This window comes from Mustela putorius, unplaced genomic scaffold (genome assembly GCF_011764305.1).
Source record: "Mustela putorius furo isolate JIRA1106 unplaced genomic scaffold, ASM1176430v1.1 tig00003962_pilon_pilon_pilon, whole genome shotgun sequence".
In the NCBI taxonomy this organism is placed as follows: Eukaryota; Metazoa; Chordata; class Mammalia; order Carnivora; family Mustelidae; genus Mustela; species Mustela putorius.
This window is the reverse complement of record NW_025422106.1, coordinates 19784086-19803164: the sequence shown is the minus strand read 5'-3', so window position 1 is coordinate 19803164 and position 19079 is coordinate 19784086. Positions and strand designations below refer to the sequence as shown.

At 39.3% G+C, this 19079-nt stretch overlaps 1 protein-coding gene across 7 annotated transcripts in view; it reads left to right on the top strand.

Annotated features, from left to right (window-relative positions):
* Positions 1-1076: 1076 nt before the first annotated feature.
* Positions 1077-19079, top strand: part of NF1 (neurofibromin 1) — a 258675-nt gene continuing 240672 nt past the window's right edge. For all 7 annotated transcript variants that reach the window (XM_045070006.1, XM_045070004.1, XM_045070003.1 and 4 more), the window contains exon 1: positions 1077-1534. In XM_045070006.1, the coding sequence (XP_044925941.1) occupies positions 1475-1534 (60 nt within the window). In that variant the 5' untranslated portion in view covers positions 1077-1474. The remainder of the gene's footprint in view (positions 1535-19079) is intronic.

The window sequence follows — 19079 nt, the reverse complement described above, 5'->3', positions numbered from 1 at the left end:
TGTGTGCTCAGAATATCTAAACTCATTTTAAGATATCCTAAGTAAAGTGTATTGAAGATAATCTTAAAAATAGCTCACTCCAAAGTGCACGTCCAATATAGATAGATCATTGTTTTGGATGTAATCCTCTTCCTGGAAAACCAATTTCATGACCTATTTCACTTGAAATCATTTCAACTGTGGTTTTAGGGGCATAGGGAATGTCTTTGTTTCCGGAGAGCCACAGCCTATCTCTATTGTTTTTGGAGTCAAACCACCTGGGTTTGTATCCTGACTACCTACGGACTTCAAGCAAATCTCAGAACTTCCTGTGACCCACCCTCATCAGTTAGATGAGGGTAATACCTATTGGAAAAGCTCATTGAAAGATTTAAGTGAGATGAGGAGCGTTGAATCAGTAATGCATTGGGAAGCCCTTAGGGGATCATCGAGGATGGTGCAACACGTACCTATTATCAACTGTGCATTAGTTTTATTAACTTGGGTGCCTATCAGTTCAGCAGAGGAAGTCCGGACTTCATTCCGGAGTCTGAGCACTTTGCCTTCGGGTCTAGCAGTGGGATTTAAGAGACCGTTAAAAAAAAAAAAAAAAAAAAAAAATTGAATCTCTCTTGGCCTGACTCTTACCTGTTTCTCCCCAGTTTTTACTAGCTTCGAAGGACCTGGAAACAGGTTGTGTGCTTTATTTTTTGTGAGAGCTTAAGGCAGAGAGGAACTCTGCACAGACTCCCCCAGAAGAGCGGCAGAGATCTGCGCGCTGGGAGAAACGCTAGCCCTAGGGCGTCCTAACTTCCAACCCGGGGAGCAATCCAAACCCGGAGGCCGGCGGGGGAGGGGAAGCCTCTTGTGGCGGTGGGGATGCGAGCGGATGCTCCCGGGTCAGCTCGGACTCTCCCCGGCTGAACCCAGAACTGGAGTGTAGGTGAGCCCGGCGGCGAAGAGGGACGCACGCCTCCGGGCCCGGAGGAGTTAGGTGACGTCACCTCCAGGAGGACTCGCTTTTTCATTAATGAAACCGGCCGGCGCGGGCGCATGCGCGGCAGGCCCCCTTCCCTCTCGCTTCCCCCTCCCCTTTCCCAGCCGCGCTCTCAATCTCTAGCTCGCTCGCTCTCCCTCTCCCCGGGCCGTGGAAAGGATCCCACTTCCGGTGGGGTGTCATGGCGGCGTCTCGGACTGTGATGGCTGTGGGGAGACGGCGCTAGTGGGGAGAGCGACCAAGAGGCCCCCTCCCCTCCCCGGGTCCCCCTCCCCCGTCCCCCTTCCCCCTGCCTCCTCGCCAACGCCCCCTTCCCCTGTCCCCCTCCCGGCTCGGCGCAGGCCCCCCATCCCCACCCCCGTGGGAACGTTGGGAGCCTGCACTCCTCAGACCCTCTCCTCGCCTCTGCCCTCACCTCGGCCCCCGCTCCCCGCCCTCTTCCCGGCCCTGGGCGCCGGCCGGCCCGTCCCTCCGCCGCCCCCCGGCCGCGGGGAGGACATGGCCGCGCACAGGCCGGTGGAATGGGTCCAGGCCGTGGTCAGCCGCTTCGACGAGCAGGTAACGGGCCCGTGGCGGGCGGGAGGTGGGAGCGAAGTGGGGGTGGGGGCGGAGTGGGTGAGGGGAGGAAGGAGCAGCCGCCTCCCCCGCGGCTGCCTCGGGCTCCGGAGGAAAGGAAGGGGGGAACCAGAGGGGGTGGCCTAGGGGGGAGGTGCGGGGAGGGAGGGGACGGCTGGTAGCTGGCTCCCCTTCCCTCCTAAGTCGGGGGGTGGGGCCTTTTCCCTGACCACCCCTCGGACCCTCCATCCCCTTTATCCCAGCCCTTCCGCTTGTTAATGAGGATGGGCGACCTGGGGGCGCTTTCAGGGGCTCTCCATCTGGATCTAATCATCCCCCCTTACTTTATTTTTTGAACGAAGGTGGGTTACGTTTAGGGGTTTCCCCTTATCTCAGTGGACTTCCAAACTGGGGGTAGCTGAAGGAACCCCCAGGCTTGTGGTGTGTACCCCCAATAGGAGAACGATAACATCCCGCCCCTCCCCCCAGTTTCTTCAGCTTCCTCTCTTGGACGGGGAAGAGTAGAAGAAAGCAGGGAAAGCACAGGTTTTCTTACTTTCTGCTCCCTTGTCTCTGCCTGCCCCGAGAGCTCCGAGTGCACACACACTGCACATCTTTTTTGGTACCCCACATGGGCGTCCCCCCCCCCCATATCCTGATGAGACAAGACTGGCATTTACATTGCCGTTGTAGTGGAAACCATGGTTCTCGTTCCCTTCTGCTTCGGAAAGATCTTTCCTTTTCTTCTTCCTTAGTAATTGCAGTTTCGCCCTTTATTTTACCAGGGGTCTGAGAATGTGAATTTGGTTTTCTTGAGTGAGAATCTTGGAGAGTAAGGGGAGAAGGGTGAAAGGAAAAGTGGGAAACTGCATCTGAGTCCGTGACAACGGAGAGCAAGGACCGCTGGGATGTGGTGCTGGAACCTATAATTCTGCTAGTGTTTTGTTGTTTTTAACTCTCACCTCTTGGTTGACAAGAGAACTTTCATTGAGAATATTTGGGGTGGAAAAAAAAGTTTCATGGCTTGGGGAGGTGCCTTTTTATTCCTTGAGCTTCACACACTGATTCCTAGGGTTGATCAGAATGAATGCACACAGAAACCTTTTGTCATTGGGAATTAGTTTAACTTTGTGTTGCTGTAGGTAGTTGGGGATGGTTTAAAGGGATGCTTTTTGCAGCTGCAGTTCTACCCTGGGCTTCCTCTGATGAGGGAGCTGTTTAAGATTGAATCCATCTATTTTGTTTACTGGGTACAATCTTAAAAGTGATCATGAGAACTGAATGGAGCCGGGAGAAGGGCTCTACTTTTATTGGATCCACAAACATTTCCTCACAGGACTCATAGTGTTTCTGACCTGTCTGAAAGATATTTGGGAGCAGGACTGAGAAGAAATTGGAAAAGAAACGACAGAGATACAGTATAATTACAAAGCTGTCGGGAGCTTGCAGGAGTTGTCTCACCCATTCTCCTTCTAGACCAAAAAGCATCTAAACCAAGTGTACTACTAATCTATCTGAAGAAGTAAGATGTTACTGCATTTATTAGGTCGTGTTATTGATAGAGCATTAGATTAAAAACTTGAGAGAAAAGACTTTCTCTGTGTAATCTTGGAAAGGATTTAAAAAGGACATGGAAGAACCCCAAAGCTGAACCTTGTGGACAGCATAATCTGGATGCAGGAATTTGAAGGATTCACACCATCATTGTTGTTCTCCAATTTTTTTTTTTAAAGATTTTATCTGTTTGAGAGAGAGACAGTGAGAGAGAGCATGAGAGGGAAGAAGGTCAGAGGGAGAAGCAGACACCCCGCAGAGCTGGGATCCCGATGCAGGACTCAATTCTGGGATTCCGGAATCATGACCCGAACTAGTCGCCCAACTAACTGAGCCACCCAGGCGCCCTCTACTTTTTTTATTAAATAATTTTTTCCCAGTTTTTAAACTTTATTTCTTCTTACCTGTTGCTCCCTGGGCTTATCTGCCACATACAAAAAAGATAGTTTTCTAAATTTTAAAAGAAGAATGATTTGATTATATGCCCAGTAATGCAAGTAAATATTTCCTTCTTTTTGTCTCCAGTGTTAAAGGACCTTAGGCTTTGTTGTTTGCCTTGTTATGAATATTGTGGGATCAAACCCGCCACCATCTGTTAAAAATTAAGAACTTAAGAGTTTTCAACGGAAGCATTTTTAAAAAATATATTCCTTATGTTGTAATTAAGAGAAAGATACATAGGGCAAATTATTCCTTACATTTTTCTCTTACAAGGTTAAATAAAGCCCGCTGACTGTGATACAAAAGTATAAGCGTTTTCAGTGTTTAATATAAGGTACTTTTTGTATACTTTAATTTACTATAGAAGTAATAAATGTTTAATTCAGATAGAGTTTATCTTGAGGTTGGAAAGTGAGAAAACTGAAGCACAGATATATTAAATGACTTTCCAAGGTCTCATAGCAGACCTAATAATAAGAGCCTCAGTATGAAAAGTATCAAATGCTGCTCAATCAGGAATACTTTTTCTGAAAAGTATCTCGTAGGATTTGTTTAGTAACCCGTTAAGTATAGTTAAGAGAGAAGAGTTTACATTTTTATTGAGGGGAAAGAAAGCTCTGCATGTAGTAAGAGGTATTTATTATAAGAGTCTTAAATGTTTCAGCTATTTCTGAAAGTTTTAAGTTCTGGATATGTTGTCTGTATTTTGTTTCACTGGGTCCAGCGGGATTCAGGCTGCTGCTTATTACAGCTAAGATGTGTGTGTTGAGCCAGAGAGCATGTGCAAGTCTAAAGGTAGCAACTCTGTTTATGATTGAATTGATGTTTTGGTTGGCCTTCTGATATTTATGGTGATTGAATCAGAAATGCTGATAATGTCTTGTACTCTGATGGGTATTGCTTGGCAACTTGATGCAGTAGACCCAGTTAAAAGAAGTGGTAGTGTTCCATCTTGACGTTTTGAGCTTAAGTCCTTATTTCCAGTTAATTAAGTGGTAGTGTTCCATCTTGACGTTTTGAGCTTAAGTCCTTATTTCCAGGTGGGTAAAATGAAATTGCTGTAACCTGCTAGTTTTGCACCTAAACATAGTATTTGTGGCCTAAGTTGAATGATTCTTACCAATTTTAAAATGTAATTACCTTCTTGATTAGGGATATGGCAGTTGGAAAGGTGGAAGGCCAGGAAGTTTAATGAATGTATCAGTTATATCTTTTACCTCTCTGTGACCTCCCTTTGTGGTGCTGAATAGTAAATTTCCAAATTGAAATTGGCAAATTTTAGGTATATAGCTCTAAATTGTGGCTTATTAGGTTATTTAAATTAGAGAAAACCTTGTTACGTGCCCCACCTGGCTCTGTGTGCCCCCCCATTTGTAGGACTTTGTTTCTCTCTCTCTCTTCTTTTCTGTCTCTTTTTTTTTCCCCCTGAAGATTTATTTATTTGTGAGAGAGAGGAAGTGAGTTGGGGGAGGGGCAAAGGGCGAGGGAGAGAATCTCAAGCCAGCTGCTTTCTGCGTGTGTGGAGCCTGCTGCTGGGCTTGATCTCAGTACCTTGAGATTATAACCTGAGCCAAAATCAAGAGTTGGATGCTCAACCGAATGAGCCACCCAGGCACCCCAGTAGGACCCTGTTTCTGAAAGGGCACATAAGAAAACTTGTGCTTATTTGAAGATTTTTTTCTTTTTTATAAGAAATTGAAAAAGTATCCTGAAATGATTTGTCATAATTATATTCATTTAAACATTTATATTTTCCCTATCTGGTCAAGTAAAAATGGCATATAATACTCTCTCCTTTTTTTTTTTTTTTGAAGATTTTATTTATTTATTTGACAGAGATAACAAGTAGTCAGAGAGGCAGGCAGAGAGAGATGGGGGGAGTCTATCCAAAGATCGATGAGCACATTAATATATAAGATTCTGAAAGCATACAGACAAAACAGTACTTTTTTTTTTTTAAGATTTTATTTATTTATGTGACAGAGGGAGAGATCACAAGTAGGCAGAGAGAGGAGGAAGCAGGCTCTCCACTGAGCAGAGAGCCTGATGCGGGGCTGTATCCCAGGATCCTGAGATCATGACCTGAGCTGAAGGCAGAGGCTTTAACCCACTGAGCCACCCAGGTGCCCAGACACTCTCTCCTATTTTTTACAGCATATCAGAATAAAGTCTGATTTTTTATTTGAAATAATAGCATATTATAAATTGAATGCTAATTGGAATGCCCTTTGAATATGTGGTATAAAATGATTGGCAAGGAGCACCTGGGTGGCTTAGTCGGTTAAGCTCTGACTCTTGATTTTGGCTTAGGTCATGATCTCAGGGTCCTGGGATTGAGCCCCATATCCAGTTCCACATTCAAGTGGAGAGTCTGCTTGAGGATTCTCTTTCTCTCCCCCCGCTGCCCCTCCACCTCACTTCTGTGTGCACATGCATGCTCTCTCTCTCTCTCTGTCATAAATAAATAAATCTTAAAAATGATGAACAAAAATAAATAGTCTTTGAGGTTATAAACCACATGTTAATTGGTAAATAGATTTGTAAAACTTTGAAGCTGTTTTGGATTAAAAAAAAAAACCTGCCTAGCTTAGTCTTGTTCTTAAAGCCTTGTCTGCCATTTATAAGGCCTTAAAAGCAGTTGAAAATGAATGCTCTTTTAGTGAGGGGTATTTTATGGTGAGGAAAATATGCTTATTTTTTCTGGAACTCATTTTTAATTACTTTTTTTAAAGATTTTATTTGAGAGCAAGAGAGAGCGAGCATGAGCAGTGGGGACAGGGGCAGAGAGAAAGGGAGAAATAGTTTCTCTGTTGACTGGGAAGCTGAAATGGGGCTTGATCCCAGAACCCCAGGATCATGACCTGAGCCGAAGGCAGATGCTTAAACCAACTGAGCCACCCAGGCACCCGTGGAACTCATATTTTTAAAAAATTTCTTCCCACTGGTCCTCAATTAGTTCTTTATGCTCCCTCACTCCCTTCACCTTATCTAGCATCTAATTTAACTTTTCTTTATGTGAGTGCCTTCCTTTTTGCCTTCAAACTTACTAAGATTTCTTTTCTCAAACATTTACTTGGTCCTGTAGCTTTCTCTCAGTGGCTCTTTTTTTTTTTTTTTTTTTTTTTCTTCTCTTTTGTTGCCAGATACCTGCTGCCCCTCCTGTTTATCCACCCATTTCCTTTATAGCTGAAAACTAGCTCTGCCTCTGCTTTCCTTCTGGATTTCTGCTTTCTTGAACGTGATTCCTTCTGGCAAAAGTGGTTTTTCTCAACGGTAGTGCCGCTGTGGTATTATGTTACCTCTGGAAACCAGTATCCTGGAATTCCTAAGAAAACAGTACTTTTGGGGCACCTGGGTGGCTCAGTGGGTTAAGCCTCTGCTTTCAGCTCAGGTCATGATCTCAGGGTCCTGGGATCGAACCCCGCATCGGGCTTTCTGCTCAGTGGAGAGCCTGCTTCCTCCTCTCTCTGCCTACTTGTGATCTCTCCCTCTGTCACATAAATAAATAAAATCTTAAAAAAAAAAAAGTACTGTTTTGTCTGTATGCTTTCAGAATCTTATATATTAATGTGCTCATCGATCTTTGGATAGACTTGCTTTCTCTGTTGTACTGTGCTGCCTATCACTGAACCAGGGTTCCTAACTGGGGTCTGAGTTTTGTTCTGCTCTTTACTACCTCTGTCCTTAGGCCAGAGCTTAGATCTCTGTGGAGCCTAGATTTTCCTCATCTGTCAGAAAAGAATCAACTAGAAAATCTCTAAGGTTCTCTTATCTAGTTTAAATATTTGATGATTTTAACAGCAACTCCCCATGCCATAAGAGTCCATTGGGAGCTGACTCCACTTAATTTACCACACTATTTCTCATTATGCCTCAGCATGCACCTATGTCCTAGACAGGTTGACTCAGTCTCTTCTGTATATATCATGCTTATTCCTGCCTCTTAGCCTTTGTTGTTGCCAGCCCCTGCCTGAATGCTTTTGTTCCTCCTCTGTGCTTTTAAAATTCCTATCCGTCTTTCAGTGTTCAGCTTAAGCTTCATTTTCCCCCAGGAAGTCTTTTTGGATTAAACTCACTGCAGTCTCATTTCTTGGTGTGTTTGTCACCTGGGGTTTGTCCCTTCAAGAGGGTTGGTTGAACACAGCTTAGTATTTGCTCTTCTCTTTTTGTCAAATAGAATGTAAACTTTCTAAAAAGAAAGAAGCCTCTGTTAGAATTCTCATATAGTCACTACCCCAGGGCCTTTGTAGTTATGAGCATATTGTGTGTCATTGGTGGAATGTTTTGTATATGATTCCTGATTGAAAGGTTGATTGTTTAAAAGGAGTGGTGATTTTAGCTTTTAAATGGAAATAACTTAATTTTAAAGGTAGTGTTTGTAATAGCTTAGGTCTTAAAAGTTAAATGATATTTTAGTCACGAATAGTTTTTTTTTTTTTTTTTAAAAGAGATAGCTTTGAGGAACTTGCACATATTTATATTTCTTACCATAGAACTAACATGTTTTATGAATCAAGTTTCAGATCTGGTTAACTACCTCTGTGGTCTTGGATTTGTCATTTACTTTTAGTGGTGAGTCTCTACATAAGGAAATTTTTTGCAGTAGTGTGATAGGATAATGAATGCAGAGAGCTTTGAAAAATCTAAAAGTATTTAAATGTAAGATTGACACATTTTCCTTAGGCTTATTGACTACTGTGTTTTCACTAAATAAGGGAGATTGACTGGTCTCTGGATATTCCCAAGAAATGTACATTAACTGATTTGCATGTCTTACTGTAGCATTCATTGATAAATAGGGTACTGAGTGCATCCTTATGTAGCATATCATGGATGTCTATAATTGATTTTTTCTTGCTTTATCATCTAATTTATAGCAGATGTATTATATGGCTCCTCAAGTTTGGGGCCTTTCATATAAAAGTGTCATAAGGTATTGTGTGAATTTGGCCAGCAATATTGTTACATTTTATTTCATCTTAGTTTTTAAGGTTTTTTGTTTGTTTGTTTTTTTTAAGATTTTATTTATTTATTTGGGAGGAAGAGACTGAGGGAGAGTCAGAGAGGGAAAGGGGGAGGCATATTCCTAGTACCCCGGGGTCATGACCTCAGCTGAAGGCAGCCACGTAACCAGCTGAACCACCCAGGCACCTCTAATTTTAACTATTCTTAATATGTGACATTTTGAACAATAGAAAATTAGGTTCTTAAATCCACTTCCTCCTCTTTTATTTTATTATTATTATTTTTTGATGTGTTTAGCATGGAGAATTTTGTCTTTTAGAAAAGGTTAATGATCTATTACAGTATGGTAGTGCCTTATTTTTACATCTTTTCTTTGGATTACTGAGGTTGCTATGGGGCATTTTTTGGTTTAGTCTTCAAATTTCATGTTTTGGGGTTCCATATGGACTCTGTATTGTTGCATTTTAACAACACGCTTTTAAGGGTGAACAGTGTATTAATTAAGAACATATATTTTGCAAATGTGTTCCTTTAGCTTCAGTCTGTTCTTCATTGGGAGTTATGTATGTGTTTCAGACCAGGGACAGGAGGTATAAGAAAGCATGTGGGTTTTTTTGTTTTTTTTGGTTGTTGTTTGTTTGTGTGTTTTTTAAAGGAAGTTTAAGGGGAATATTCATAGAAATAGAAGGGGAGGTTTGTGGGGAGGTTAGCTTAAACTGTTAAAAGGCTTAGAATCAATACTGAAGTAGAATATGGGCATCTTAAGCTCTTTCTTTGCAGAGGATTGACTTGTATTTATAAAAGCATTGGCTTATTTTATCTGAGATCTTTTAGAATACCCCATTTTCTTGCAGGTGAAGAGGGAAAGATGAGACAAAGTTTGTTCTGACCTTGAAGAAAAGACAAGTTAACATGTTTTACATTATAGTTGACTGTGAACTTAAAGTTTCAGCAATCTGTAATATTCTGTATCATACTAGGTCCCAGAGCCTTACATAAACAGCACTCTGAGAGGTTGTGCTGAAGAAAATTTTAGAATATGAATAACTGGAATTGGTAGTGCCCTCATTAAAGTCTCTTAAGGTGCGTTCAGGAGGCTGCCTGTCTGACCACTTCAAATATCCTATGCCAGTGATACATAGTTACATTCTTGAGTTCTCTTGAGAGTGGCTTTCGAGCCATTGACTTTATCATCAAAAGAACTTCTGTTGCGACAAAAAAGCCCCAAGCTAATATGGAATCCCATCCTATTATGATGAATTGGAATTATTCTCTAAACCTGTATGTATTTTTTTTTTTTTTTACTATAAATGGCACTAAGTACTTTGAAGTAGCAGTAACTTGAGGTGCAAACTTCCAGATTGCATATTTTCTTTAAACCACAGGTTGGCTCTCTTTTGGTTTGATTTAGGATTGCCACTACAGTCTACAAACTGTTGTCTGCCCCTATTCATATTTTATAGCTTTGACTGTCTTATCCTATTGAATTTCAGAGAACTTCCTTAACTTTTCCTGATGAAATCCTTTCCCCTTCACTTCATGTCTCCCAAGCAGGGTTGCATATCTGGTGTAAGAGGCATGAAGTTAATTGAGTAAATAGCAGGACTTTTTAGGAATATATTTTAAAGGTTTTTTACCTAAATTATTTTTAATCATAGTTTTATACTATGTATAAAGATCATGACCTTATGGGTCATTACCGCTCATAACAATCTCAAGTGACCCTTTTCACTTAAATTGTTGACAGCTTTCCTTGGGTAGTCTTCATAGTAATTTGGGTGTGAGAAAACAACCTAACCACCTTAAATTTGTGATAATAGTAAACTAGGTAGTTAAAAACAACAACAACAACAACAACAAAACACCAAAACCCAGAAAAGAACTTTTTATTATATAGCTTTCAGGGTGGCCTCGGACCAGTTACCTCTCTGAACTTCAGTTTTTTTATGTTTTCATCTGTAAAATGAAGATAATAGCTGTCTACTCATATTATGGGCTTGTTTAGTATCTTAGTTGTGAATCTTTTACATGAAAGGAAGCAGTAAATAGTCATAAAAATGTATTACTGAGATTATCTTCTGGTGTAGTAGTTTTTCTATCCCTTCTTATAGTTTGATTTGTATAGTTTGGTATAATTTGGTATAGTTTGGTATTATGATTGCACGAGAAAAAAATAAAAACTGGATATGCAGAGCAACTTGTCCACAATCATATGACATGTAATTAATTGAGTTAAAACTAGGGTGTGGGTGTTAATCCTCAGAGCAGTAACTTTTCAATAAAGCTTTACGAAAAAGGTCTACATTTTTTGAACAGATAGCACAAGTATGTAAAGTGAGGAATGTATTATTGCTTCTTCACTCAAAGATGAGCTGTTAACAATTTTACCTTTTATGTTCATATGAGTGTATCTGGAAATCTTTTAACACATCTGGTCATATGTTAGAAATAGACATAACTAGACATACATTTTAAACATATCTTTGATTTCATTATTTATCATTCTTTTCACCTTATCAAAGCTTCTTTGGCTCTTAGGAGAAGTTGTAAAATTGTCCCCACCCTCCTTTTTTTTAGATTTTATTTATCTGTGAGAGACAGACAGAGCGGGAGAGCAAGCATGCATGTGAGTGCACAAGAGAACATGGGGCAGGGCGGTGAGGAGCAAAGCGAGGGACAAGCAGACTCTACCCTGGGTCGGAGCCTGACTTGGAGCTGCATCTCACAACCTTGAGATCGTGATCTTTGCCAAGATCAAGAGTCAGATGCTTATGACTGAGTCCCTCAGGCACCCCCAAATTGTTCCCCTTTTATTTAGTATAAATATTGCATTATACTCACTACAGATTTTTAGGTGAAGAGAGTTGAATTCTGAAGGTGAGAGAATAGAATTTGTTAGAATACCAACAAGAATGTACAATTATAAATATGAAACTATGTATTTCATTTTTTCTCTTGGCCTTTTACTGTCCAGTTTTATAAAATTGGTTTTCATACTCTAAGAACACTCCATTTAGGATTTGATTAAATCTGAGGCAACTCTTTAAACTTTGGTAGTATTTGAGTATTTTATCCTATCAGATTCTCGGGTATTTCTGTTTATTTATTTTTTTTAACTTGTTATATACATGTTTTTTAGCCCCCGCCCTCCCTGCCGTGCAATGTCATCCTGACTTTTGAAATATCTTTTCAACCTCCATCTCAGCCCAGGGCTGGGAAAATATTTCTTTTATTCTCCAGGTAGGTCTTCCTTTTGGGTAATGAACTGAAGTGGTGGTAGTGGTGGGGTGGAGGCATTTGTATTTCCTGTTATGTTTCAGTTTTTGGCCTCTAATAACTGAATTTGCAAGTAGAGCATGGAAGAAGTAAGTTTTGTTTTGGTCAAATGTTGGCAACAAAGATCAATGAAGACCTGTGCTTTGGTTTCTGCCCTGACTCAATTACCTTGTGATATATAACTCTAAATTCTGAGTTGTTTCATTATCTGTAAAACAGGAGAAATAGGATCTGACAGTCTAAAACTTATATAATTCTTAAAATGGATTCATTTTTGTTTTATTTTTTTAGAGCCAGTCCTCTGAAAAAAAATCATTCCAGCCACTAATTGATCAGTCACAGATCCTTAGTTAGAAGGATTCTGAGATTATTTAAATCCGCTTCTGCAGTAACCTTGACAGATGATTATCCAACCTCTATTTGGACATTTATTTAAAAAAAATATGGTAGTAATTCATGTTCATTGTAGAAATTCAGTAAATCACACACAGGCAAAATGAATAAAGGTCATTTATAATACCACACTGCAGAGAGAACCACAGGTGAAATTTTGGTATATCAAGTGTGCTGATTCTGAAATCAGACTGTCTGGGTTTGAATTCTTGGGCTCTGCTTTGCCACTGCTTCCTAGCCCTTGGCCAATTTACTTAACTTCTTCAGGCTTCAGTTTCTTCACTTGTAAAATAGGGTCAATAAAATTATTTAATTCTCAGAGGTGGTTGTGAGATTTAAATTAAGAAATAATGTGTATTACGTGTATTTCTTAATTTCTTAATTACACGTGTAATACATGTATTTCTTAATTACGTGTAAAGTATGTTGCATGGTTTCTTGCACATGTGGCAGGAGCTTAATAAATGTTAGGTTGTTGGAATTGAATGAGATACATTGTTTTATAATTTGCTCTTTTTTTTTTTTTTTAAGATTTTATTTATTTGAGAGAGTGAGAGAGAGATCAAGAGCAGGGGAGGGGGGTAGAAGCAGACTCCGCATTAAGCCGGGAGCCTGATAAGGGACCTAGTCCCAGGATCTAGACCCTAGGATCATGACCCAAGTGAAGGCAGATGCTTAACTGACTGAGCCACCCAGGCTCAGTCTACCTCTCTCTCTCCCTGTAATCTGTTCTTTTAACATGCCAAAATAATGTGAACATTTGCTTATTTGATTACATTTTCTTTTACAGCATTTAAAAGCTTTTAAGCAATTTTAATTTTTTCTTAATATTTTAGAAAGTTTGCATTTTCTACCATCCAACATGTTTATAATCAGAAAAACAAATTTTACTTTATAAAATATGTCTAGAATATATTAGTGTACAAAATGATCTCAATTTCTAGTAGTGTAATGTTAACATAGAAGTAGGATCAGAGTGAAATGAATGTAATAAGATTAAAGTATAAGGGCTTGTTAGGGTGCCTTCAGCTGTCTAGGTAAAAGGGGAACCATGACCTACGTACAAGCACAATCTCCTTGATGGGTCTATTGATTTTAGTGTTTTCAAGCATGGTTATGTGGTTGCACCATACAAAATTTAACCAGTCCCATTAAAGACATTAGGTTAAATCCTTTATCTTTTCCTATCTATTATAAGTAATGCTGTGATATACAATCTTATTTTGCCCTCTGGGTGACCAGGGATACTGCATCTCAAGGTAATCCATTCCATTAGTTAAAATTGTAATTGGTAGAAACTCAAATTGAGCCTCATCTGTCATATTTGATCAGTAAACATTCCAGTGTTTTTGTGCTACATGCTAAGCACTGTGGTAAATGCTGGGCTAATAAAGACAAGATATGGCTCTTGGTCTCAAGGTACCTAAAGTATGGTAAGAAATATAATAAATTCCAGTAAATATTATGATAGATGCATGGAGTACAATGGGTGCATGTAAGAAGAGCACTTAATTTATTTTACTATTTAATTATTTATTAATTAGTTAGTAGGTTCCATGCCCCAATGTGGGACCTTAACTCACATCCCCGAGATCAAGAGTCAGATGCTGTACCCATTGAGCCAGCCAGGCACTGATGAGGAGTGAATTTAGACTGGGCAGTCAGGGAGAGCTTGTCAGGGAAAGTGAAGCCTGAACTGGATTTTGAATCTTGTAGGGTCTTCTATGCCATAAAGAAATGTTTAAATTCTCTTTTAAAGGCTTTGGGCAAAATTTTCATCTAATGGCTTATCCTTATGTGAGCGAGGTTGAGGAATATAATGAAGAGAAATGATGGTATGAGGTACCTTAGAAGGTAGAAGAAAATAGTGATCTTAAATTCAGTAGTGGAATTAGAGACTGAGTTGGTAGAGAAGGAGAGAATGGGTTTGATTTATCATAGCTGTTGGAGTAAATGTGAATGGGTGCAGTTTAAGGACACTTAGCAATACAGGACAATATTAAGGACTCAGCTGAATTTGGTAATCATATCTTTGTTATGGTCATAGTCACTAGAATTAAGATTAAGGAAGGTTAAAGATCAGATGTTGGATAGGTGGTCCACCTTGATATTGAAATCACCTAAATTAGAGTTGCCAGATTTAGCAAATAGGATGTCCAGTTAAATGTGAATTTCTGGGGTGCCTGGGTGGCTCAGTCAGTTAAGTATCCAAATCTTGGTTTTGGCTTAGTTCATGATCTCAGGATGGTCATATCCAGCCCCATGTTCTGCTTCATGCTCAGCAGGGAGTTTACTTGAGATTCTCTGCCTCTTTCTTTCTTCTGCCCCTCCCCCTGCTCTCACTTGCACACATTCTCTCTCTCTCTCTCTCTCCAAAGAGAGAGACTTAACACTCAGTGCAGAGCCCAATGCCGACTCTTCAGTTAAGTCATGAATTACAGGTCATAAATCAGTTGGTTCATTTAAGGTTGGTTCATGATCTTGGGGTCCTGGGATTGAGCCTCATATTGGCTCCCTGGTCAGCAGGGAGCCTGCTTCTCCCTCTCCCTCTGTCTGCACCGCCCCCCCCCCGCCACTTGTACTCTAATAAATAAATAAATAAAATCTTTAAAAAAGGCTGAGCATCAGGTACACTATATTTTAGGTATTCATTTGATTACCAGTGTAGTAAATCCATCAGAGAATATTAATTGGCATATGTGTGCAAGTGTGCTGTATTTTATTTTTTATTTGTATTTTATTATTTATTATATTTTATTTATTTGAGAGAGACCGCACACATGCATGAGCAGTGGGAAGGGGGCAGAGGGAGAGGGAGGAGCAGGCTCCCCACTGAGCAGGGAGCCCATTGCATGACTTGAACCCAGGACCCTGAGATCATGACCTGAGCCAAAGGCAGACTCTGGTCATGATCTGCCTTGACCAGATTGTGATCTCAGACACCGACTGAGCTACTCAGATACCCATTTGTGTGTGTGTGTGTGTTAAGTTTTATTATGAAAAGTATCAAACATACACAAAAGTAGAGAGAGAATTGTAAATCTCTATGTACCCATTATCCAGCTTCTAGTCAGTTTTTCTCATCCATAGTCCTCATTTCTTGCTAAACATCTCTCCATTTTGAAGCAGTCCTAGTTATTATTTCAGCCTGACTTTTTCTTCTGACTTCAAGAGATTGTGATATAAAAACAGTACTCAAGGGGCACCTGGGTGGCTCAGTGCTCAGGTCATGATCCTAGCGTTCTGGGATGGAATCCCGCATCGGGCTCTCTGCTCTGCGGAGAGCCTGCTTCCTCCTTTCTCTGCCTGCCTCCCTGTCTGCTTGTGATCTCTCTCTCTTGTCAAATAAATAAATAAAATCTTAAACAAAACAAAAAAAAACAGTACTCAATTAGGAATCAGAAGACTTAAATTTGAGTCCTAACTTTCTGAGAAATGAGTTAAGCTAAGCAAGTCAAGCTGTCTGAACCCCAGATTCCTAATATTTTGAAGGGAGCATGGTGGGAGCATAGATTTTGGAGGGGACATAAGTCTACTTCCCCTATTTCACAGGGTTCTGTGTGAGTCAAAAATATGAGATAAGATAATATATGTGAAGGTACTTTTGTAAACTTAATACAAATTTCATTCTTGTTAGTAAATGATGTTTCCTCCTCTAAGTGCTTAAAAGTCATCTGCATAATAATCAGTTTTAGAATTACCTGGTTGCTGGCCTTAAATTCAGTCCATAGTCCTGAAGTCACATTTTCACCTTTATCTACCTCTGTGTTTTGACAATTGAGGCAACATTTTCTCATTCACAGTCTGGCGCCTTTCTGTTTTTCATGAGTTCTCAGAGTTCACTGACAGTGTTTCCTTTATCACATTTCTAAATTTTCATGTGTACTCTTGAATTAGTTCAAGTCAGGTAGACTTGAATTCAGATAAAACAGGTGGATGGGGTCTTTATGCTTTAAGTGTTCTGATGGCTCTTAACCTTTTTTTCAAATACGAAGATCATTTTGTTTTCTGGTAGAACAATTATAAGTAAAATTGAATAGTTGTGCTTTATCTCCTCCTACTATTGTACTATGTATTCTAACCAGTAGATCTTGTCCTTCCTCCTCTTAATGTATTTTAAAAAGCTGTTAAATGTTTAAACATTTTTTTCTTTAAAATATTTAAATTACTCTGAACTTCTAACTGCTTTTATACTCTATCAATTTGTCTATTAGATATAGTATATGTTCTTTTCTTAAGTGTTCTTATCAATATTGAACTCTAAGAGAGGGTAGAGGAGGAACAACCAGTACAGGCACATTAATTTGTGTAGAAATGCCAGGTTTATCAGATCACTTAAGACTCATGTTAAAAGTGTAGATTTCCTGGCCCAACTAAACATCTGAATGCTAGAGGTATGGACAATGGGTTGCAGTTTAAGAAAAATCTCTTTCAGTCATTTTGATGTAAAGCTGGGTTTTTGAATCACTGCTGTATGATATGCAGGAAGACTTCAGCTCATCGACAGTATTTAGGAAGTCATAGTATAGTCATCTATAGCATCACATCAAGTAGAAAGAAAGTAGGTGAACTTTGAATATCATATTATAAAAGATACTGGAGGGGTGTAGAAATAATGAGGACTAGGTGAACTAAAATTCCAGTGGTAGAAGAGGCCTTTATAGGTAAGAAGAGGATTGCTGACATTTGCTGTTTCTGGATACAGACTAGAGAAAAAGGATAAACGAGAGGTGAATTGAGTCTTACTAAAACTTCAACCTAGCATTCACAGTTCAGTTCCTGAGTGGATTGAAATGATCAGTCTCTCTCATCCCTTTTGGCTAATAGAATAATTGGTGAACTCCCTCAGGAATATATGTTGTAGAGTTTCTGAGATTCTTTCATTTACAATATCTGGCATACAATGAACAATTTATAAAAAATTCAAAAGCTGGAAAACACTTATTCCTAACAAGAAGAAAAAACTGTATAAGTAGACCCATGATAATTGAAATGAACAGACAAGGACTTCAAAATAACTATAAAATGCTAAAGAAATTGTAGGAAAAGATGGATAAATAGGTGGAAAATTGGAGTTTATTTGTAGAGAATTGGAATCCTAGAGAGGAATTAATGGATATTCTAGGAATCAAAAAAAAAAAAAAAAAAAGAAAGAAAGAAAAGAAAAGAAAATAACATTGGTTGCTTAAGGTCTTTCATTTACATGTTAATTAGAAAACTTTGGTGCAGGACTCTAGGACCTTGCTCCACCCCTTGCCCTACTCTTCATTTTTCTAAGAAAGTAGGAAAACAGGCCAGTTGAATATATATTGCTGATGTGAGTAGACAATGTCTGTCTTACTACTGATTCCAAAGCTTAGTACAGTGCCTGATACATTGAAAACAAAACAAAAATCCCACAAAAACAAGCCCACATATGTAAACTATTCATTGGATGGATTTAATAGGCCAAATGGCTCAGTGGATTAAGCTTCTCCTTCAGCTTAGGTCATGATCTCAGGGTCCTGGGATCGAGTCCCACAGTAGGCTTGCTGCTCAGCGGGGAGCCTGTTTCCCCCTATCTCTCTGCCTGCCTCTTTGCCTGCCTCTCTGCCTACTTGTGATATCTCCCTATCAAATAAATAAATCTAAAAAAAAAAGTGTACAATTTGATGAGTTTTGATATACTTACAAGTCTCTAATAGCATCACCACAGTCAAGATAATGTACATTTATATTGCCTACAAAATTTTCTCCATTCCCCATAATCCATTCATATGTCCTGTCCCTAGGAAACCACCGAGCTGTTTTGCCCAACAGATACATCACAAATTGTTTAGTCATTCATCTCTTGATAGATACTTGGGTTGCTTCAGTTTTTAGCAATGACAAATAAAGCTCTTGAAGGTTCATGTGCACAACTTTGTGTGGGTATACTACTTTCATTTTTCTTGAGGAGATGTGAAGGAATAGAATGGTTGGATCATATGGTGTGTGTGTGTGTGTGTGTGTGTGTGTGTGTGTGTTTTTCAGAAGCAGCCAGTCTTTATTTTCCAAAGTGATTATACCGTTTTACAGCACTGTAGGAGAATTCCAGTTGCTCCATATCCTTGCCAACACTTGTTTTCCTTAAAAAATTTTTTAATTATAGCCATCCAAGTAGGTATGAAATAGTATATCATTATGGTTTTGATTTACATTTCCTTAATGACTAATGATAGTGAGCATCTTTTCATGTGCTTATTTACTATCTGGATATATTTTTTGATGAAGTGTATATTCAAATCTTTTGCCCAGTTTTTTAAAGAAATAGTTTTTTTTTTTTTATTACTGAGGGTTTTTTTTTTTTTGTTTTTTTTTTTTAAGATTTTATTTATTTGACAGAGAGAGACACAGCAAGAGAGGGAACACAAGCAGGGGGAGCAGGAGAGGGAGAAGCAGGGAGCCAGATGCAGGGCTGGATCCCAGGACCTTGGTATCATGACCTGAGCTGAAGGCAGCCACTTAACAACTGAGCCACCCAGGTGTCCCTTATTACTGAGTTTTGAGAGCTTATGGCATATGCCGAATACAAATCCTTTATGAGCTATATGGTTTGCAGATATTTTCTCCTGGTTTCTGGCTTTTTTATGTTCTTTTCAAAATCTTTTGAAAACAGATGTTCTTATTTTGTTGAAGTCCAAATTACCAATTTTTCTAAAATAGAAAAGTATCATGTTTTTGATGATATATCTAAGAAACTTTTGTCTAACTCAAGGTCACAAAGGTTTTTCTCTTATGTTTCCTTCTAGAAATCTTACTATTTTAAGTTTTACAAACTACGTCTATGATGACTCATTTTTAATTTTTGTACTTGGTGTGATTCTATATGGCTATCATTTTGTCAGTCCACATGGTGTTGATTAATGAATTCTTATAGTAAAATTTGAAATCAGGCATT